This window comes from Microcaecilia unicolor, chromosome 7 (assembly GCF_901765095.1).
Source record: "Microcaecilia unicolor chromosome 7, aMicUni1.1, whole genome shotgun sequence".
Lineage (NCBI taxonomy): Eukaryota > Metazoa > Chordata > Amphibia > Gymnophiona > Siphonopidae > Microcaecilia > Microcaecilia unicolor.
The window spans coordinates 121,091,215-121,114,051 of record NC_044037.1 but is presented as its reverse complement, the minus strand read 5'-3'; the positions used below and the strand labels follow the sequence as shown (position 1 = coordinate 121,114,051).

Here is a 22,837-nt window from a genome sequence, read left to right as displayed (position 1 = left end):
GATACGCTTGCCAGAGGAAGGGTTAGACTGGAGCTACAGTAGCTAACAGATAGAAAGGAGAGAAATGGCTGCAGCATCAGCCGCTAACCAACCTCAGACAGGGAGCAGAGCCACTGCATAGGGATAACAGAAAGGCTAGAAGCCCACAGAGAATAATATACACAGAAAGGCTGAAAGCCCACAGGTCAGAGAGATACACCCAGAAAGGCTAGAAGCCCACAGAAGGGCTGGAAACCCCCAGGCTGCAGTAATACCCCCAGAAGGCCTAGAAGCCCACAGATAAAAGTGATATACACAGATAGACTGGAGGCCCTCAGAGCAATGGGCACAGAAGAACTGGAAGCCCACAGAACAATAGACACAGAAGGGCTGAAAGCCCACAGAGCAAAAACCCTGAGCAGGAAAGCAAGAAGCCCACAGGTAAGTAGTAGACTAGGCAGAAAGCCTACGAGCAATAATACCCTGAGCCAGAAGGCAAGGCCCTCAGGTGATAGTAACTAGCAAAGCAGAAGGGCTGAAGCCCACAAGAAAAGACAAGGAAAGCTAACTGTGCAAACAGCACACTAACCTCGGGACCTAAGGCACTGCGGAGGGATTGGCAATGCAAAGGCACTGAAGACTAGAACACCAGTTCCTTAAGAAGGCCCTGACAGATGAGGTCACCCCTTCAGGCCACAGGCAGGGAGCATACAGAAGCCCAGAGAGACCTAACCCACACAGGTGTAGTGAGGTAATTAGTGTCAGACTGGAAGCAGCCAGCCCACCCAGCCTGAGACAGAGCTACCTCAGGAACAGCCCACTGAAGTACAGAGAGGCCCAATACACACAAGTGTAGAGTAGTGAAGCCATTAGAGCAGCCAGCCCACAGAGACAGAGATAGAGCTAACTCAGGAACAGTATACTGAAGCACAGAGAGGTTAAACCCACACAGGTGCAGTATACTGAGGCAATCAGCACCATGCTGGAAGTGGCCAGCACCCAGAGACAGAAACAGAGCCAACTCAGAAGTAGACAGAAACCAGCACAGACACTGATTCCCAGAAATAGGGTAAGTCTGAGGGTGATCACGACCACAGACTTGACAATCGGGCGTAGCCACGGGTGGGCCTGAGTGGGCCTAGGCCCACCCAGTTTGGGTTCAGGCCCACCCAGCAGTGGAGCACCTTCATTATAATGGCAGCGGAGGGAGCAGGCTGAGCTCCGATCCTGCATATGCCTCCCTCGCAGCAGCAGCGGACCAGTGGTAGCAATTCATGCTGCCACCACAGCTCCTTCCTCCCTCTTCTTCTGAAGTTGCACAGAGCCATATCGCTAGAATTAAGTAAGTTATGGCTGTTTCGGCAGAGGGGGAAAGAAAGACTAAGCTCTGCCCCTTCCCTGGCTCTGTCCCGCTGAAATTACCCAAGTGGAGTCTGAACTCTCAAGTCGGAAGCGAGGGAGCCAATCAGGGGGTCTGGGCACGACTCTGGCTGGAGAGGGTAGGTAGAGAGGAGAGCAAGGAGGAGGGAGATATATTTGGATACATAACTGGGGAGATAGTGAACGGCATATAACGTCACGTGAACTTCGCTGAGGAGTCCGAGGTTTTCCTCGCTGGACCTAGTGGTCAGTTGTGGAGGGGGGTGGTGGGTGGTCAGTTGTGGAAGGGGGAGGGGTGGGTGGTCAGTTGCGTCCTGCTTTGCAGTCTCCCGGGCAACAAACGATAGATAGCAGCTGTCCCTCAAATGTACAAGCATTCCCCCACCACCATACTGGGAAGGGGAATGATGGCCACTTTGTCCTTGGAATTTGGTTGTCTTTTCTGGTACGTATTCAGATGACAGACAGGATATTATTAGGGAACTAATGCCGCCTGCAGGGTAAGTTTAGTTGTGACTTAACCCCTGACGGGTAACACAGATGCCAAGTACTTTCAAATGCAGCAAACTGGGGGGCACGATCATTTTGTTGTTACGTCAAAATAAACTTTACAGTTAAAAAATTTATTTTTAGGGGGGGGGGGGTATGGGACTTGTTTTTTGTAATTACATTCAAAGCGGTTTACGTGGTATGTACCTGGGGCAATGGAGAGTTAAATGATTCGCCCAGAGTCACAAAGAGCTGCAGTAGGAATTGAACCTAGTTTCCCAGGATCAAAGTTCACTGCACTAACCAGTAGGCTACTCCTTCATACCAATTGTTACTGAAACATCAGAGATGGCTTAAATTTGAACAGATCAGTTACTGATTACACAATTCATACTGGATTGTTGCATTAAACATTTTAGCAGTGCCTCCTGCTTCGTTCTAACCTGGAGGCATCTCCTCTGCCGCGTCCCGCCCACATTATTACAACTTCCTGTTTCTGCTGGGGCAGGACGCGGCCGCGTGGCAGAGAAGACGCTTCCGGGTTAGAACGAAGCAGGAGGCAGCATGAATCGCTACCGCTGGTCCACTGCTGCTGAGACAGAGGGAGGTAGATGCAGGATCGTGGCAGCGGTAGGTAGGCAGTGTCTGAGAAGCGCTGCCATGAGAGAGAGGGAGGCATATGCAGGATCAGAGCTCAGCCTGCTAAGGGTGGTGCCCCATTGAAGAGAGGGAGAGTTGGGGGTAGGTCTCCTTTTGAAAGATAGATGCTGCATGGGGGGGCATGAGGTGGAGAGGGGCAAGAGAGAGAGAATTGTGGGACATAGGGTAGAGAAGGGTAAGAAAGGAAAAAATCTTGCATGGGGAGGGGAAGGGACATGTTGCATAGAGAGGGGAGAGGGACAAGAGGGAGAAATGTTGGACATAGGGGTAGTGGGGAGGGAGAGATGGTAAATGTTGGACAGGGGGTGGTGAGGAGGGGAAGATAGATGGTGAAAAATTGGACATGATGGTGGAGGGCAGGAAGAGATGTTGTAGGGGGAAGCGAGAGATGTTGGATGGGGCACAAGGGAGGGGGAGAGGCAGAAATGTTGGACATGGCAGTGGAAGGGAGGAAGAGAGAAAATGCTGCATGGAGGGAGGGGGGAAGAGAAGTGTTGGACCCATGGCACAAGAGAGGGAGAAATGGTAGAAAGTGGGAGACAGGGAGATATATTGGACCTGGGGGTGAATGAGAGGGAGAGAGAAACACAGGAGGTGGAGAGGGGAGAAAGGAGAAGATGTTGGATTCAGGAGCAGAAGGGTGATGGAGAGATGCTGGACAATGGGAGTGAGGGAAGAGAGAGGGAAAAATTTTGGAACATGGGGGAGAGGGCAGGAGGGAAGAGAGAAGGGACAGAGAGATGTAAGGCTACAAGAGTGGAGTGGGGAGAAAGAGGGAGCAGATGCTGGGCTAGAAGGGTGGAGGGAAGGAAGATGGTGGAACCATGTGGGAGAGGCCAGGAGGGAGAGGAAGAGGGTGGCAAGGAAATAAATAAATAAAAAGATAGTGATTACAGAGGATAGAAATATGGTAATGAAAGGGAATGGAGGGCTGAGGAAGGAGTGAGATGTGGAAATGGAAAAGCTAGTGGGGGAGAGAAAAAGATGAAAATCTGATAGGTAGCTGTAAACTAAAAAGGAGGAGAACAGTGAGAGGGTGACATTTGAGTTGACAGCAAGGCAGAAAGAAGAAAAAAGAGAGGAAAGAGCTAAAAATAAGAAGTCAATATGTCAGAAGCAGGTGTAGTGAAGGTAAAAGAAGACAAATGGACAGCAGCCGCTCGAAAGAGAATTAGAAGATGACAGACAGGGAAACAGAAAAGAAACTGCAACCAACATGATGGAAAAATACAATGTCCAGACCACAAAGGTAGAAAAAAGCAATGTATTTGAATGTTTTAAATGGAATATGTTGGCTTTCGGAAATCTACATAGCAAATGTGTTTGTATCGTTTTCAGGAGAAAGGAAATGCATTTCTATTTTTATTTCTCCAGTGTTGAAGTACATGCTAAGTTTAACTTTTTGGGGTTCCGAGTTCAATTTTTGTCTAAATATTTTTATTTCTGATACGTGATCCCTTGTTCTGTATTTGGTGAGGGTCTGTTGGTGTGACAGTAATGGCAGGTTGGGAAATCGAAGTGGATCAGGGAGGGGGCCCTAGCATGTCTAACACCAGTTCTGACCCTTGCTGTATAGCTGGTAGGGATCCCAAGCCTCCCCAGCTGAGGACTTCCTCCAAAGATGGCCAGAACTTCCTTCTACCAAGCTCTGCAGTCGGTGACAGCATGCTTGAGTCACCGACAGCTAAGCACGCATAGGGTGCTGGCATCAGTGGCCTACGGATGTTGCTGCTGCCTGCCAAGTTTGGTAAAAGGGAGTTCTGGCCACCTTCAGAGAAAGTCTTCAGCTGACAGAACTTGAGAATCCTTATTAGCTAATATATTTATATTTTGCGGTAGGGCAGGGCAGAGAAAATATTGTGCCCACCCACTTTGGGCTCAGGCCCATCCAAAATTGGCTGTCTGGCTACGCCACTGGTGACAATACCTCCACACAGGACTGTAAATAAATGAGGGACCTTAAACTTTAAAAGTTAAGTAACAGCCTGAAGAATTCAGCAGTGAAGAGTGTTTGCTTGAACTCTCACTGTTTCCACCATGAACCACCAGTAGAATAACACATGTGATCTGACCTCATCTAGTGGGTAAAAGGTGTAGATTCTAACTCTTTGCTGAAAGCTTCAAGAATCTGGAAGAACAGGACACAAATCACACCCTTGAATCATCGTGAGTTGAAATTCCATGTATAAAAGGGAAAAGGACAGTGATAGGAGTGTACTACCGTTCACCTCGCCAGGATGAGCAGGTAGACGCAGAAATGATAAAAGAAATCAGAGACGCAAACAAAATGGGCAATGTGATAATAGTAAACGGCATTTTTGTTACAAAGAATGTGAATGGTGTTCTTAGCTAAGTCATGGGTGCTGAATTCGAAAATGAAATCAGTTTTGCCTATCGGGCTCAGTTTTCTTGTGACACGCTACCCTTTTTATAAAAATCCTTGAAAATGCTGCATTTTGGTACCCTGCTGTGCAGGGCCGCCAAGAGGGGGAGGGGGGACAAAATCCCCAGGGCCCGGGCCTTCAAGGGGGCCCGGTGCCAGTCCCACCCGCCCTCTGACCGTCTGCCACTGGGCCGGCCCCCTGTATTTAAATCACCGCGCGGTGCGACTCTCCCTCTCACCTCCCTGTGAGGCGGAACACCTCCCTTCGGGTCTCCTTCCCTCCCTGTATCCCGCCCTCAGGGGAGCAGCAGCAGCGACCTCGGAGGGGGGAGGGGAGCGGCGACCTTGGGGGCGGGGCTGCGGCGGGGGCGAGGCTGCCTTGTCCCGGGCCCGGCCAAGTTTCTCGGTGGCCCTGCTGCTGTGGATTAATTTAATTCAGCAGTTGTAATTATTGGAAAAACAATTGAAATATACTAGGAATTACAATACAAAACCCTTAGTTTAGAAAGCCACCACCAAGAAATAAGGGAGGTTTGGCAACATTGCCCATGAGTCAAGCTCGAACATATTCAAACACGTTCTGTTGCGTCAGTTGCCACCTGTATCTCAGCATTGAGAGTTCAGTCAACAATTGCTGTTGGAAGTGACTGCTTGTAGTTCTACGTTTGTGAAGGTTTGTGTTTTGTGTCATTTCAGAAGAAATGTCTCGTATCTGTGCAAATAGCCCAAATTCTTTTTGTTATATCTGTGGAGAGTTTACTCTGAAATTGCAAAAATGAAAACTTAATCCTCTTGTAAAAAAGTGCTACGAACTATATTTCGGGTGTAAGGTTGGTGAACAGGACCGCAAATGGGCTCCCCACATTTGCTGTTTGATGTGTGTTACACTCCTGACAGGCTGGTTAAAAGGAAGACGTTGCATGCCCTTTGCTGTTCCCATGATTTGGAGGGAACCAATGGATCACACAACAGACTGTTATTTCTGTCTGACAAAAATAGCAGGAATCACCTCGAAAACAAGGAAAAATGTGCAATATCCTAACTTACCATCTGCTGTAAGACCTGTATGTCACAGTGAAGAATTGCCAGTACCAGTGCCTCCTGAGAATTTGATAGTGAGTGAAGATGAATACAGTGACGAACATGCAGAAGACAGAGAAGGGGATATGCATACCGACCAATCATTTCAGGACCTCTGTGAATCAAATATGCCCCACTTTTTGACACAAGGGGATCTCAACGATCTTGTTCGTGATTTAAATTTGTCGAAGCAACAGGCTGAGCTGTTACAGAAAAAAAGGTTTTTTTTGTAGACCAGTGAATGGGTGACTTCAATTATCCAAATACAGACTGGGTAAATGTAACATTGGGACACGCTAGAGAGGTACAATTCCTTGATGAAACCAAGGACAGCTTTATGGAGCTGAGAAGGAAAAATTCTAGACTTGGTCCTTAGTGGAGCACATGATCTGCTAAGGGACGTTATGGTACTGGGGCCGCTTGATAACAGTGATCATAATATAATCAGTTTTGATATCGACCTTGAAGTAACTATACACAGGAAGTCAAATACGTTAGCATTTAACTTTAAAAAAGGAGACTATGATAGAATAAGAAGAACGGTGGGAAAAAAAACTTAGGGGGACAACTGAGAGGGTAAAAACTGTACAACAGGCATGGACGCTGTTCAAAAATACCATCCTGGAGTCCCAGGCCAAACATATTCCACAAATTAGAAAAGAAAGACGGAACTCCAAAAGACAGCCGGCCTGGTTGAAAAATGAGGTGAAGGAAGCTATTAGGGCTAAAAGAAATGCCTTCAGAAAATGGAAGAAGGAACAGTCTGAAAATAACAAGAAGCAGCATAAGGAGTGTCAAAGCAAATGCAAGGCGCAGACAAAGAAGGCCAAGAGGGATTACGAAAAAAAAAGATAGCATTAGAGGCAAAAAAGCATAGTAAATTATTTTTTCGGTATATTAAAAGCAGGAAGCCAGCAAAGAATTGGTTGGGACTGCTGGATGAACGAGGGGTAAAAGGGGGCAATCAAGGAAGACAAAGACGTAACGGAGAGATTGAATGAATTCTTTGCTTCGGTCTTCACTGAGGAAGATTTGGGTGGGATACCGGTGTCAGAAATGATATTTCAAGCGGACGAGTCGGAGAAACTTACTGACTCACGGTAAACCTGGAGGACGTAATGGGGCAGTTCAGCAAACTGAAGAGTAGCAAATCTCCTGGACCGGATGGTATTCATCCTAGAGTACTGATAGAACTGAAAAATGAGCTTGCGGAGCTACTGCTAGTGATATGCAATTTATCCTTATAATCGAGCGTGGTACCAGAAGATTGGAGGGTGGCCAATGTAATGCCCATTTTTAAAAAAGGTTCCAGGGGAGATCCGGGAAATTATAGACCGGTGAGTCTGACGTCAGTGCCGGGGAAAATGGTAGAGGCTATTATTAAAAACAAAATTACAGAGCACATCCGAGGACATGGATTACTGAGACCGAGTCAGCACGGCTTTTGTGTGGGGAAATCTTGCCTGACCAATTTACTTCAATTCTTTGAAGGAGTAAACAACATGTGGACAAAGGGGAGCCGGTTGATATTGTGTAACTGGATTTTCAAAAGGCGTTTGACAAGATACCTCATGAAAGACTACAGAGGAAATTGGAGGGTCATGGGATAGGAGGAAAAGTCCTATTGTGGATTAAAAACTGGTTGAAGGATAGGAAACAGAGAGTGGGGTTAAATGGGCAGTATTCACAATAGAGAAGGGTAGTTAGTGGGGTTCCTCAGGGGTCTGTGCTAGGACAGCTGCTTTTTAATATATCTATAAAAGATTTAGAGATGGGAGTAACTAACGAGGTAATTACATTTGCTGATGACACAAAGTTATTCAAAGTCGTTAACTCGCGACAGGATTGTGAAAAATTACAGAAGGACCTTACGAGACTGGGAGACTGGGCGGCTAAATGGCAGATGACATTTAATGTGAGCAAGTGCAAGGTGATGCATGTCAGAAAAAAGAACCCGAATTATAGCTATGTCATGCAAGGTTCCACGTTAGGAGTTACGGACCAAGAAAGGGATCTGGGTGTCATCGTCGATAATACACTGAAACCTTCTGCTCAGTGTGCTGCTGCGGCTCGGAAAGCGAATAGAATGTTGGGTATTATTAGGAAAGGTATTGAAAACAGGTGTGAAGATGTTATATTGCCATTGTATCGCTCCATGGTGCGACTGCATCTTGAGTATTGTGTTCAGTTCTGGTCGCCGCATCTCAAGAAAGATATAGTGGAATTGGAAAAGGTGCAGCGAAGGGCGACTAAAATGATAGCGGGGATGGGACGACTTCCCTATGAAGAAAGACTAAGGAAGCTAGGGCTTTTCAGCTTGGAGAAGAGATGGCTGAGGGGAGACATGATAGAGGTATATAAAATAATGAGTGGAGTGGAAAAGGTGGATGTGAAGCGTCTGTTCACGCTTTCCAAAAATACTAGGACTAGGGGGCATGCGATGAAACTACAGGGTAGTAAATTTAAAACAAATCAGAGAAAATATTTCTTCACCCAATGCATAATTAAACTCTGGAATTCGTTGCCGGAGAACATGGTGAAGGTGGTTAGCTTGGCAGAGTTTAAAAAAGGGTTAGTCGGTTTCCTAAAAGACAAGTCCATAAACCGCTACTAAATGGACTTGGGAAAAATCCACAATTCTGGGAATAACATGTATAGAATGTTTGTACGTTTGGAAAGCTTGCCTCGGAGCTGATGTTAGGTTTCCAGCATTTAGAGCAGGGTTTCTTTGTGCATTGTTCTCTGAGCATTGGGAGGGAATAGCAAATTACCTCATTAACATCCATTTGACTACATTTGAATACAATTTGCGGCCATTTTTGGTGTGCATGTTGTTTCCCCTGCTGGAGCCCTCCAAGCATTCTGTGCAGATTAACGCTGGCAAATTAAGTTCTGAGTTTCGGTGTCCAGGAGAGTAAAGGATCTCTAACATCTAAAATCAGTCCTCATCAGAGGCTTAACACTAGAGCTCAGATTTCCTGAGAATCACTTGTTTCTCTGCTGAACTGTAAATTAATCAAATTAGAATATCAATCAGCCTGTCCTCTCAGCAGGAGGGAAGCCAAGATGAACTGTGGTTTAATCCTATCACCCTGATAGAACTTTGAGGCCCAGATGCATCAACCATACGTAAAAAAAATAAAAAACGTAAAAGTCCTTACCGAAGTTGAAAAAATGAAGAATGCAGTAAAAAAACAAGTACCACATGTTCAGTTCGGTAAACGAAAGTCAAATGCATTAAAGAAGTGTAATCCCCATCGTTAATCTGCCCGTAAAGCATGCGCAGAGCAGCCAAGCGTTATGCTGGCTGCTCTGCGCATGCCAAAAAACGTCAAAGAAGCTGAGGATCGGGAGGGTGCAAAGGCACTCATCAAGAGCGTCCTTTATGGACGCCCTTGCCCCCTGCCCCCCCCCCCTGCCCGAGGTCGACGCTGCTCCCCACTTCCCCTGTATTAAATAAAAAAAAATCAAAACAAAACTCAAAACTGTAGCAGCCACGGCCCCCTCCCTTCCTCTCTCTCTATTTCTCCTTCTCCCATAGCTCCACCTCCCGCCATCCTCTGCCCCCGTGCCCCGCCCCCCTGAGGTCGTCGCCACCGCTCCCCCCTCCACTGGACCCCCCCTCCGCCGTACCGGGCCCGCGCAGCGCCTCTCACCTCTGTGTGAAGGCGCTGCACGGGCAAGAACAGCTGATCGGCGATCAGTGATGCCTCCTCTGACGTCCCTCAGTTCTTCCTGGGCCCGCCCTCCTCTGACGTAAGGGGGAAGCAGGGAGCCACGTGTTTGTGTGTTTTGTTTTTTTTTTTTCAAACATGCCAGCTTGGATTTGTATGCTGCAGGGAGAAGCGGGGAGCAGTGTCTGTATGACAGCTCAGCCCTTAATTACAGCTCTGACCTCACGTTAAATATATCACGGTAAATGATTCGTTGCAATCGTCGGTATGGTTAGTGCATTGCAAATTGTTCACATTTCAATTGGAAGTGATTCGTTTGCATTCCGTTTTCGTTAGCTGCTAGCGTCGTCGGAAAATGGCCTTTAATGCATGCTACAGTTGAAAATTTCTTCATTAAAGGGTCGTTAAAGAGTTGTTAAAGTTTTGTGCATCTGGGCCTGAAAGACAAAGGCCACTATGACCAAAAGTAAACACGGGCAGTAGAGGCCTTTAGCACCGTACTAGTGCCTGCATTTACCAAAGCAGAATGATCAGAGGGGTCTAGCACCAGGCATGCTAATGTAGTCAAGCTCATTTAAATGAGGTCATTTTGTATTCCTCCCCAATGATCAGAAAAGAGCACCTGCAACAAAGGTGTCTTACCACTGTAAGAAATAACGTCAGGTCTGAACAGGTGTTATGGTGTTGGAATGGAGGATTTCCCATGATTCTCTCACGATTTTTTCTGCAAAATCTACTGGTTTTGATTGCTTTTGGAAGCAGAAAGAAACCTGTGCAAGCCCTTGAGTGCTGGTTGTGCGAAACAGCACACCCGAATGTGAAGCACACATTGATGTTCTTGTCCTGCGTCTAAATTTAAAGAGGTCATGCTTAAAAAAAGAAAACCCAAAGCACAAATTGGCATCTGTTATTTGCATATAAATATAAGCATCCAGAAAAAAATGAAAAAAACCTCACTTATATTTAGACTGCAGAAAACAGACGCCAATGTGTGCTTCACGTTCGAGTTTACCAGGCACATGCGCACAGGAGCTGAGCTTATTGCTGAACTCTTTTGCACATGCCCCAAGCACAATCCTCCCGCCAAACTCCCTAAGGCTCAAAGCTATGAGTGCACCTATATTTGCATCTCATTAGCATTGAGCATTAGGGCATTGTTCTTCTGCGCTGTTCCAGGGGTACTTTTATGGCGCTATTCAGAATAGTGCCGGAATTTTGATCATCGGCCCCAAAAAGAGTAAGCACTGATGGCAACAGAAGTGAACTATTTGAAACCTTTTGTATATATGTTTGGATACAGTGCCACATTGTCGCTATGTGCCTCTAGCACAATTGAACTTGCGTACTTGTTATACAAATGATTTTGACTGATTAAGTAAAATCCTTGGTTCAGACCAAAACAATTGGAGTCAACTGAATTACTTAATGCAGGCTATCAAAATGTATTAACTGTGTATTTAGCCTTCTGGGTTAATAGTAAAATGATACATCTTAATGGTAGCCCATATATCTAAGTTATCTGTAGACGTATGTCTATGCATATACATGTTTTCTTCGTCAAGTATTGTTTGTATCTAAGGAATACTTCTCCACTGTTCAGTGTACTTGTAAGTCAAAATATAAAGGAACCTCAGTATAGTGGACAATAGATTTCAGTGCTGCTAAATACTTGCCCAAATTCATCACTGGTCCCTTGTTATTCCAATTAACTCTTTTAGTTTTTTTAGTTTATGAATCTTCAAATATCTACCAGTATCTCAAAATCATTAATATACTTAGCTTCTGCTTTAGCTCAACGTCGGTTGTGGGGGTTCTAATATCAGACATGCTACATGTTTCGCCTAAGAATGGCTTTTTCAAGGAATACCCCCAATGTTTTATGCCTGCCATACATGCCGACAGTCTGTCTTATGTGCATGTATTTTATGAATGTATATGTGTGTCTTATGGTCCCCTCATACTTACTTGTGACTGCTCCCTCAGCACAGGAGGTCTCATTATACACAAAATGCTCCACGCTGATTGGTTTCCAAGATTTCCTACAGGGTCACACACCAGTGACACCCGGCTAGGCTGCAAACACACAAATCAAAGAACAAAACAATACAATTCATTAAATGTCAGTATCAGATAAGCAGATCCTTCCATAGGGATTAATACCTAAGAATGCTTCCTCTGTACAGTTACAGAGCGAGTTCATTCTGACATACTCAAGGTTAAGATGCAGCAGGAATCTGAAACAGAACTTTTGGGCCAGTGTAAGAAAACTGCACTAAGCTTAGCACAGTCATTCATATTTGGTTTGGTGTTCGTTTTTTTGTGCATTAAGATTTCTTCTCAAGTAGAAGGGCATTAGCATGTGAAAAATCTGCAATGTGATGTAATGCACTGCACTGATCTTAGAACAATTAGCATACAAAATATATACTAATTAACCGTATATAAATGTACTTCTGATGCAGCAAATTAGTCTAAAGTTTAGCACAATTTTTTACTTCCTTGATAGTGATGAATCCTTACTTCACCTGAATGGAAAGTAAAAATCAGCCACCAAAGACTGAAGATTCTCAAGTTGGAGACTCCTGGAGATGAGAGATCCAATTTTGGAAACCTCACATAAAACATGCCCTGATCTCAGGCTCATTTAAAAAATTGCACTGGTTTAGCTGAAGTCAGTGGCCTTGGTTGAACCCTTGCTATTTTTAAAATAGCAGCTTGCAAGAGCTAAAAAAAGATGAGGATGCATTACCTGAATACAGGTATGTATGGGAGGATCATCAGGGGGACCTTTTTGGATAGATTCATTCAGTGGTGTGCTGGTAAATTTTTAACAACAGGCTCTCTCCCTGGTCCACCTCTGCGTCCCCGCAAAAAAAAAAAAAAAAACCCATTTCCAGAGCTGGCTATACCCGGGGAGAGGGTGTGCTTTCAAACAATCCTTACATTCAAATTTACCTTCTTTTAATGTAAAAAAAAAAAAAAATCCTTTATCCTCCATTTTTTAAGACACTGCCTACCTGCTGGATAAATAACCTGGCTGTTCCTTAGATGGGTACTAGTATTAAGATATTGAAGATGCAACCATACGATGACCCTGTGGTTATGCTCCACTAATAAGTTAAAAGATTAACTGGATTTCTTGAAAGGATTATATAAACTTAGGATGCAGGAGAAGGGACACACACATACACGTATTTAGTCAATATCATAATTCTTCATGTACAGCCACAAAACAACCTTTTAGGGTGGATAGTGTTCACAATGAGCTCCTTTTATTATCGACCAGATAGAGACAAGAGTTTTCAGTTTTGGCACAGTATAATTTATCACAAGAACAAAATATAAGAAAAACAATGGGCTGCATTAGGGGTTTAAGGCCCATTTATGTTTCAACAAAAGAAATCTGCAAGAAACAAAATATTTTTATTTTGACTAATAAAACCACTTGCCCCTGAAACATGTTCAAAACAGAATAATCCATTTGTGTATCTAAAAGGTAAACTTCTACAAAAGAGATTAAGATCTGATTCCATGTGCCCCAATGAAAGGAGAGTTTAATTCTACTTCCATTTAATTTCAATATATTCCATTATCATCTTTATAACACAAGGCTTCCCAAGGTAGACTACAACAACAGTTAAGGTGAACTCATCAGGAAACAGGATATCCTCACTGAAATTTGGCCATCTGTATTGTATACAGACAGTGTATTTATTTATTTATATATTTATTTTAATGTAGAAAAATGAGCACAAAATACAGAGTTTAAGATTGCTGTTTCTACCAGCTATAATAATTTTTAAAGATGTTTTAGTGATATTCAATTGTTACTTCATGATATTTATATTATATGGGAAGCTTTCAAATAAATAAAACATCTGTCCAATAAGTTAAAAAAAAAACCGAAACAAAAACTTTTGTCCTCCACCTTTTAAGGCACTGCCTAACAGCTTTAGACTGGTTACAGATGGCCCAAGAATAAAAAAAAAAAAGAGAATGTGGATGCAGCAGCTCATAGGCTTGATTGCTTTGTTTGGTTTGAGTGTTCTAGCTGTGGGGGGGAGTGAAAACAAAGATTAAACAAATTGGTTTCCTTGCTTACCTGTGGAGTAGATAGGCTGCCTGCAGCTCATCACATCAAACCTCCTTGGTCCCGACAGTGTCCTTTGCCTGCCTGCAAGTAAGTAAATCCGGGTCGAACTGCGGTAGGGGGGGGGGGGGGGGGAGAGGTTGAAGGAGGGAGGCAGGGAGAGGGAGCGGATGGATACGGGAGGGAAGAAACAAAGTTCAATGCATGGGGCAGTGGGAAGGGCAGCAGCAGGGAAGAGAGAATCAGGAACTCCGAGGAACCTCTTGCCTGCAGTGCAGCACGAGGAGGCAGGGTTGCCACACACCATGCATGCACCAATATCAGGTGACAGCTGGTGTGTTTGGGCATGCGTGCCTCCAGCCTCCTGCTGCAATTTGTGAAAAAAAAACCCCATTCAAGTCGCAGCTGAGAGCAGAACAACCAGCTCGCTAAACTGTTAAAAAATTAACAACGGGCTCTGCAGAGCCGGTGCGAGCCGGCTCCAGCACACCACTGGGTTCATTAGACTTGAATACTAGACCAGAAGAAGGCAAGAATGATGATTGCTCAAAGTAAGTTTCTTTCTTTTCAGGATTTGACTCAAGTTGTAGCTCAAGGCAAGTTACACAGAAGTACAATAAAGGGCCGATATTCAGACCACAGAAATTAGCCCTGCTAACTCCCTTGGTCACAGCTAAACCTGGATATTCAATGCCAGGCCTTTTCCGGTGACCAGCATTAGAAGATAACCGGCTATGTTGGTATTCAGACTTAGCCAGTTATCTTCTAACCGACCAAAGATATTCCATATATTCATGCGTCCAAATATAGCTGCTAAAGTGGTGCTGAAAATTAGCGGATAGCTAGTTATGTCGCAGATATAACCAGCTATCTGCTAACCGATGATACTCAGCAGGAGATAGCTGGCTATCTCCCACTGAATATAACCGGATAGCCGGTTATGGGGCATTTAACCAGATAGGTGCCAATCCTGGCTGATTAAATGCTTTTGAATATTGGGGGCTACGTATGTCTCCTGTACCTGGGGGCACACAATCTAAGTTTGTATCTGAAGTTCTTGTCTTATTCTAGTCTAGTATTCAAGCCTCAGGAGAACAGCAAAGCAATAGGAAACAACTCCGAGATGAGACAAATGCTCAGACTTGCCCTGAGTGGTTTTCTGCTGGGCCAATCAGGAAACAAGAACTATGATTACCAGAGATAAAAGACACAGCTAGGAATGGGCTTGCTATGTTAAACTTAAGAGGCAGGGTAGTCCTCCTAGAAGGCAGCTGTCTCATACCTTACTGGGTCAGACCAATAGTTCATCTAGCCCAGTATCCTGCTTCCAACAATGGCCAACCCGGGTCACAATTACTTGGCAAAAACCCAAATAGTAGCAACATTCCATGCAAACAATCCCAGGGCAAGCAGTGGCTTCATCCATGTCTATCTCAATAACATACTATGGACTTTTCCTCCAGGAACCTGTCCAAACTTTTTTTTAAACCCAGATACGTTATCTACTGTTACCACATCCTCTGGCAATGAGTTCCAGAGTTTAACTATTCATTGAGTGAAAAATATTTCTTCCTATTTGTTTTAATAGTATTTCCATGTCATTTCATTGTCTCCTGGTCGTTGAACTTTTTGAAAGAGTGAAAAATCGATTCACTTTTACCCGTTCTACACCACTCAAAATTTTGTAGACCTCAATCATATGCCCCTCAGCCATCTTTTCCAAGCTGAAGTCCTAACCTCTTTAGCCTTTCCTCATATGAGAACAGTTCCATCCCCTTTATCATTTTGGTTGCTCTTCTTTGAACCTTTTCTAATTCCGCTATATCTTTCTCAAGACATGCTGACCACAATTGAACACTATACTGAAGGTGAAGTCACATAGAAGGGCATAATTGAAAGGGGTGCCCAAGTTTTCCTGAGGACGTCCTAGCAGGATGTCCCGTCGAAGGGGCAGGGTAACCTGTATTATCGAAACAAGATGGGTGTCCATCTTTCGTTTCGATAATACGGTCGGGGACGCCCAATTCTTGACATTTAGGTCGTCCCTAGAGATGGTCGTCCTTAGACTTGGTCGTTTCTGATTTTCGGCGATAATGGAAACTAAGGACGCCCATCTCAGAAACAACCAAATACAAGCCCTTTGGTCGTGGGAGGAACCAGCATTTGTAGTGCACTGGTCCCCCTGACATTCCAGGACACCAACCGGGCACTCTAGGGGGCACTGCAGTGGACTACAGAAAAAGCTCCCAGGTACATAGCTCCCTTACCTTGTCTGCTGAGCCCCCCAAAACCCACTCCCCACAACTGTACACCACTACCATAGCCCTTATGGGTGAAAGGGGGACACCTAGATGTGGGTACATTGGGTTTCTGGTGGGTTTTGAAGGGCTCACATTTACCACCACAAGTGTAACAGGTAGGGGGGATGGGCCTGGGTCCGCCTGCCTGAACACAATTAAATTAATATTTGAACTGGACATAACTTAACTCTTCCTCCTGGATTCCCCAATATGTTTGTCACTTTTGAACTTTTGCCATAATATTACTCTGTATTTGTTATACCAGAATTGGCGATTGCCATCACGGTACTATATAAGCCACATTGAGCCTGCAAATAGGTGGGAAAATGTGGGATACAAATGCAACAAATACATAAATAAAACTGCTCCAGGGACCTGCATACTGCTGTCATGGAGCTGGGTATGATATTTGAGGCTGGCAAAAAATATTTTTAAAAATTATTTTGAGGGTGGGAGGGGGTTAGTGACCACTGGGGGAGTAAGGGGAGATCATCCCCGATTCCCTTCGGTGGTCATCTAGTCAGTTCGGGCACCTTTTTGTGGCTTAGTCGTAAGAAAAAAAGGACCAGGTAAAGTCGTCCAAGTGTTCATCAGGGACGCCATTTTTTTTTTCCATTATGGGTCGAGGACGCCCATGTGTTACGCACGCCCAAGTCCTGCTTTTCGCTATGCCTCCAACACGTCCCCGGGAGCTTTGGTCGCCCCCGCGATGGAAATCAGTTGGGGACGCCCAAAATCGGCTTTCCATTATACCAATTTGGGCGATCCTGTGAGAAGGACGCCCATCTTGCGATTTGTGTCGAAAGATGGGCGTCCTTCTCTTTCAAAAATAAGCCTGATAATGGAACAATACAGAGGCATTATAGTATTCTTGGTCTTATTTACCATCCCTTTCCTAATAATTCCTAGCATCCTGTTTGCTTTTTTGGTCACTGCTGTACACTGGGCAGATTATTTCAACGTATTGTTTACAATGACACCTGGATCCTAGCATCAGGTAGCTATGATTCAGATTATTCTTCCCAATGTGCATCATTTTGCATTTCTCCACATTAAATTTCATCTGCCATTTGGATGCCCAGTCTTCCAATTTCCTAAGGTCTTCCTCACGGGTGTAGTATGGCATGGAGTGAGGGGGCATTGCCCCCCCCAAATGAGCTGCCTATCCGGCATCTCACCTTTCTCACTGCAGGATCTGGTAACTCTTTCTCCTTTCCTGCTCCTTGCAGGTCGCCAGCAGCATCAATGAGGTAAGCACAATGCCTTTGGTGGCCCCGTAAGCTTTCCTGCTGCAAGATCCTGCCTATGGGGGGACAGGAAATTGTAGAAGAGGGAAAGAGGGGGGGGAAGGGGGACAGAGCAGAAGATGGATGGGAGTTAGCAATATGGGAAGATACAATTCATAAGACCTTGGACGACTTGGTACCTTTGAAGGTGAAGAAAGATAGTAAAAAACTATGGTATAACTAGTCAGTCTCAAACACTAAACAATTATGTAGACAGTTTGAACGAGCCTGGAAGAAAACTAGAGATAACCAATCTTATATAGTCTGGAGGAAAGAAATCAAGAACTACAAGAATCAAATAGTTGAGGCGAAAAAGATTTTTTTTTAGTCAAGAAATAAAAAATTCAAATAATGCCTCAAAAATTTTCTTTAATATCTTTGAAGATCTAACTAATGCAAACCCAATACAGTGCACTCCATTTAAGTGCACGTTGGATAAGCGCATGCTCTGTTTAACTGCATGCCATACTTCGGTCCCGTTTTTGGTGCCATCAATTTCTATGTGGACAAACTTCGGTTTAGTGCACCACTGATAACTGCAATATTCGCTTATATGCATAGTTTAAGACTGCTCCTCTGCAGGAAAGACACCGCATAAGCGCGTGCACGGAATATGGAAGCCGATTGGCACGTGACAACCAACTAGATTTCAAATTTACCGCCCCTTTAACTTCCATAGGCAGAATAAGCGAAAGAATGTTGTTAGAGTGTACACTGGGGTCGTCGCGCAACTGCAAGATTTTAACACTGGCTGAACGAATAGAAGTTCAAAAAAATTAGATAACAAAGTCAAGCATCTATTGCTAAAGAATATGGTGTCAATCCCAGTCAAATTTCACGTATCTTGAAGCAGAAAGACCAGCTTCTGGAAGACTGGCAAAACAATACAAATCCACAACAGAAACAAAAACAGGCGGGGAAAAGCTGAGGAGGTAGAAGATGCTCTTTTTTGGTGGTTTTCTCAAGTCATGGGCAGAGAGTTTCCTGTCAGTGGTCCACTGCTTATGGAGAAAGCTAGCTGAAAGTCTTGGACTAACTGAATTCAAAGCCACTGTTGGATGGTTGGAAAGATGGAAGGAGAGGAACAACATAAAATTCAAGAAACAGCATGGTGAAAAACAAGACACTGATGACTTTGGTGCTGAAAATTGGGTTGTTTCAGGTCTTCCTACCATCTTGAACGAGTTTGCACCTCGTGACATTTTAAATGCTGACGAAAATGGTCTCTACTGGCGAGCGATTCCTGATGGAACACTTGCATTCAAACAAGCTGAAACTACAGGAAGTAAAACGTTGAAGGACCGACTAATGATCCTCCTTTGCTGCAATATGGATGGGAATGAGAAGTTGGAACCACTCATCATTGGAAAGAGCAAACAGCCCCATTGCTTCAAGAATGTTAAGCGAATTCCTGTGTCATACGAGGCTAACGCAAATTCATGGATGACTGGGGAAATTTGGAAGCAGTGGCTAAAGAAGTTAAACACTAGAATGCGGGCACAAAAGTGTCAGATTTTGTTGCTTTGTGATAACTGTGCTGCACACAGTGATGACGTCAGGCTGCCTAATGTCAAGGTGGTCTTCCTGCCACCATACACTACCTCTCTGATCCAACCTATGGATCAGAGCATAATAGCCAATTTCAAACAACATTATCGGGCTCTTGTGCTACGTCGTCTGATGAGCGTTATGGATGACCAGACTGGCAAGGATAAACATGCTGTTGAACTGGCTCGTAATCTATCACTGTTGGATTTCCTACATATGCAGAAAGAAACCTGGAATCATGTTACACAGGTAACCATAGTGAACTGCTACAAGCAGGCAAGCTTTGTTAGGGATGTGGAGAGGGACGAAACAGATGCAGCTGTTGCAAACGCGTCAGATGAACAGGCTATTGACATCCCAGCCTGTGTTACTGAAGAGGAGTTTCATCACTACGTAGCTGTTGATTACGATCTACAAACAGCTGATGACAGCACTGATGTCCAGATATGTGCCTACAAGCAGGCAACGGCTGATGATGAAATGAGCAGCGAGGCACATGCTGATGAAATTCAACAACCTCCTGTCACTTTTGCAAGAGCGCTGGAGAGTCTCAACACCGTGCGGGCCTATCTGGAGGCCACTGGATGTCAGTGCTGTGACAGTTTTTACCATCTGGCAGACGTAGTCTATGGAACTCACAGACACAAGAGTGTACAGAGGACTATGACTGATTACTGTACATATGTTTATCAGATGTCAAGCTTCTTTGTGTCACAATGGTTAAGTGCACGCTCTAGTTAACTGCATGATTTCTTTGGTCCCAGACCCTTGCACTTAAGCGGATTGCACTGTACTTGCGATTCCTGAAGTATTACAAGCAAGCACAGAAGATTTGGCCCAGTACTTCCAAGATAAGGTGAATAACATTAGAGACACCTTTCCTGAAGATAATTTAGTAGGGCTAACTCCACACTAACAGAGAAATGACATCCCTACAGATAGAAACTGGACATTTAATAAAGTCACTTTTAAAACAGTCAAAAGGACCCTCACTAGATTCTCAAAAAAAATCATGCTTCTCAGATGTATACCCCTCGTACCTACTAAGCGACACTCCACCACAAATTTTACAATGGATGACTGACTTTGTAAGTAGAACATTGCAATCAGGCTGCTACCCCGAGTCTTTGTCAGAAATAATTCTAACTCCCTTATCAAAAAATTACCATCCAGTCGCAAGTATACCATGGTTGGCTAAACTATTAGAATTCCTGGTAAATGAACAACTTCAGTACTTCCTAGAATCCTTTAACATTCTACAAAAGAAGCAACATGGCTTCAGGTCTCAACACAATACAGAAACATTACTTCTCATCCTCACCACCAATGTTAGACAGTTTCTGAGCAGAGGTCAAAAGATCATACTATTGCAGTTTGACATTTCAGCAGCATTCTACGCTGTGAATCATTCAATACTTCTTTTCCTGTTAAACGAGATAGGTATTGCTGGGAAAGTGTTGAACTGGTTTGAATTATTCCTAAAGTTAAGATCATATTATGTCAAGAGTAAAAATGGAAAATCATCAAGCTGGTGCCCTGGATGCTGTGTCCCCAGAGCTCACCACTCTCACCATCCCTTTTCAATGTTTATCTGAGTTCTCTGGGAAACTATGTGTCAGTCAGCGGACTATCGGTGCTATCATACACTGATGACATCTACCTTTTATGCCCAGTACTGGAAAACTTTGAGGACACCATAAATGCCATTAGATACCTTCTGTTATAGAAGGGTGGGCTACAAAATATTTTCTGAAACTAAACAAACAAAAAATAAACATACTATGGTTTGGAGGTACTAGTATGCTCCCAGCAAAATCAATAACATTGAATACAGGAGAAACTCTACAAATAGAAGATCATTTGAGGGTATTAGGTGCAATTCTTGATTCTAGGCTAAGTTTTGAAAAGCAAATAAATGCCCTCAGTAAAATATTCTTCTACAAACTCAAGACAATTAAGAGCAATAAGATCATTCTCCAACAAGATGATTTTAAAATTGTAGCCCAGAACAGTTCTGCTACAACTAGACTATTGTAAGCCATTATATCTTCGAACTATAAGAAAATTATACAGCCGCTTACAATTACTACAAAACACTCCTGTTGAGCTGATCTGCGATCTGGGATGCTTTGATAGTGTGTCATCACCCATGCATTCTCTACACTGGTTGCCAATCTGCCAGCGTATAAACTTTATGGTAATCTGCCTAATTTATAAATCTGTATTTGGTCTGAACTCAGATGAACTGCTTGACATACCATCTCCGAACAGGAACTTGGGTATTCTGAGAACACTGCAACTAGGTTTTCCCTCTCTGAAGGGTATTTGCTTCAAAACCATTATAGAAAATTCCTTCCCTTTTACCGGGACAAGACTATGGAATCTGTTGCCATCAAAGCTTAAGACATCCTCCTACTTCTCCTTCAGGAAAAATTTGAAGACCTACCTATTTGATCAATAGTTTGGAACTTTTTAGCAACCCGCTCTCTCATGTAACTGATTTCTATTCAGGCATATTGGGGAGGATTTGGGCATTCCCAAAAGGACATTTTTCTGCCATAATGGAACGTAGCAAAAATGTTCATGGCTAAAAATTAGACATTTTGGTCTAGACCTGTTTCAATCGCGATTAAGTCAGAAAAAGGTACCCTAAATGACCACTGGAGGGATTAAGGCATGACTCTTTATGCTTTCAGTGGTCACTGACCCTGCTCCCACCCCCCCAAAGAGGTGAAACAGTACATACCAGCTTCCATAACAGCTTTAGATGTTATGGCCAGTCCTATTACAGCAGCAAGCAGGTTCCTGGAGTAGCCTAATGGTTGTTGCAGTGCACTGTAGAAAAAGGGAACCAAGCCCATATCCCAATCCAACTGCTTCACTTGTGGTGGAACGTATGAGCCCTCCAAAACCCACCAAAAACCTACTGTACCTATATAGAGGTGACATCTATAGTAGACATAAGAACTATTGTAGTGGTGTACAGTTGGGCACAGTAGGTTTTTGGTGGGTTTTAGAGGGCTCACCATACAATATAAAGGAGAAACGGTGAGATGCATACCTGGGCCCTTTTATCTGAAGTCCACTGCAGTGTCCCCTAGGGTGTCTCACTGCTCCGCTGGTTTTGTTGATTCAGAATTTGGGCCTTACCTCTCATTTTGATACAGATGATATTCAGTTAGTGATTGCTAGTGATGACTGGTTTCCTCAATTTCAGGCTGGTTTGAATTGTAAATGTACTCAATTTGGTCAGTGGCTTTCCAACCATAATCTTTTTTTAAATCCTGAAATATGTGAGGCTCTTTGGATTTTGACCTCTCAGGCTTTGTCGTTTGTGCCTCAGATTCAGAGTCAACCAATATCTGTCAGAAAGGTTATTTGGTTTCTAAGCTTTCTTTTGTGCCTTACATTTCAAAGGTAGTTAGGATTTCTTTCTTTCTTTTTTTTAGGAATATTAGATCCTTGAGGTGTTTTCTGGACAGGAGGGCAATAAATATTCCTTTGCATGCGCTGGTTATAACACGGATAGATTACTGTAATTCTTTGTTGGAGGAGTGTCCCCAAGTGCAACTGAATTGTTTGCAGTAGGTGGAGAATACAGTTATAAGATTATTGTTTAATGCTTCTGTAAGAGATCATGTAACACCGTTGTTAAGGGAACATCATTGGTTGCCGGTCATGGTTCGTATTAAATACAAAAATCTTATTGGGTACTACTTTCAGGCAGGCCATCTTATCTTTCTGCTTTGTTAGTTGCGTATGTACCTGCAAGTCAGTTGTGCTCTTCACAGTCAAATTTTCTTACTGTTCCTTCTTGTTCAAGACGCTGGCATTGTTTTGCTAGCAATGTAGTTCAGTTTAGTAGCGCCTTCTCTCTGGAATTCCCTGCCGCTTATGGAAAGATGACTTTGAGGTTTAAGAAATTGACGAAAGCATGGTTGTTTAGGCAATATTTTGATTGCTGATGT

General features: G+C 43.8%; 1 protein-coding gene across 1 annotated transcript in view; it reads right to left on the bottom strand.

Moving 5' to 3' along the window:
• LOC115474732 (integrin alpha-X-like) overlaps positions 1-22,837 on the bottom strand; it is a 258,012-nt gene that overhangs the window by 62,757 nt on the left and 172,418 nt on the right. The window contains exon 21 of the mRNA XM_030210360.1: positions 11,611-11,718. Within this exon, the coding sequence (XP_030066220.1) occupies positions 11,611-11,718 (108 nt within the window). The remainder of the gene's footprint in view (positions 1-11,610; positions 11,719-22,837) is intronic.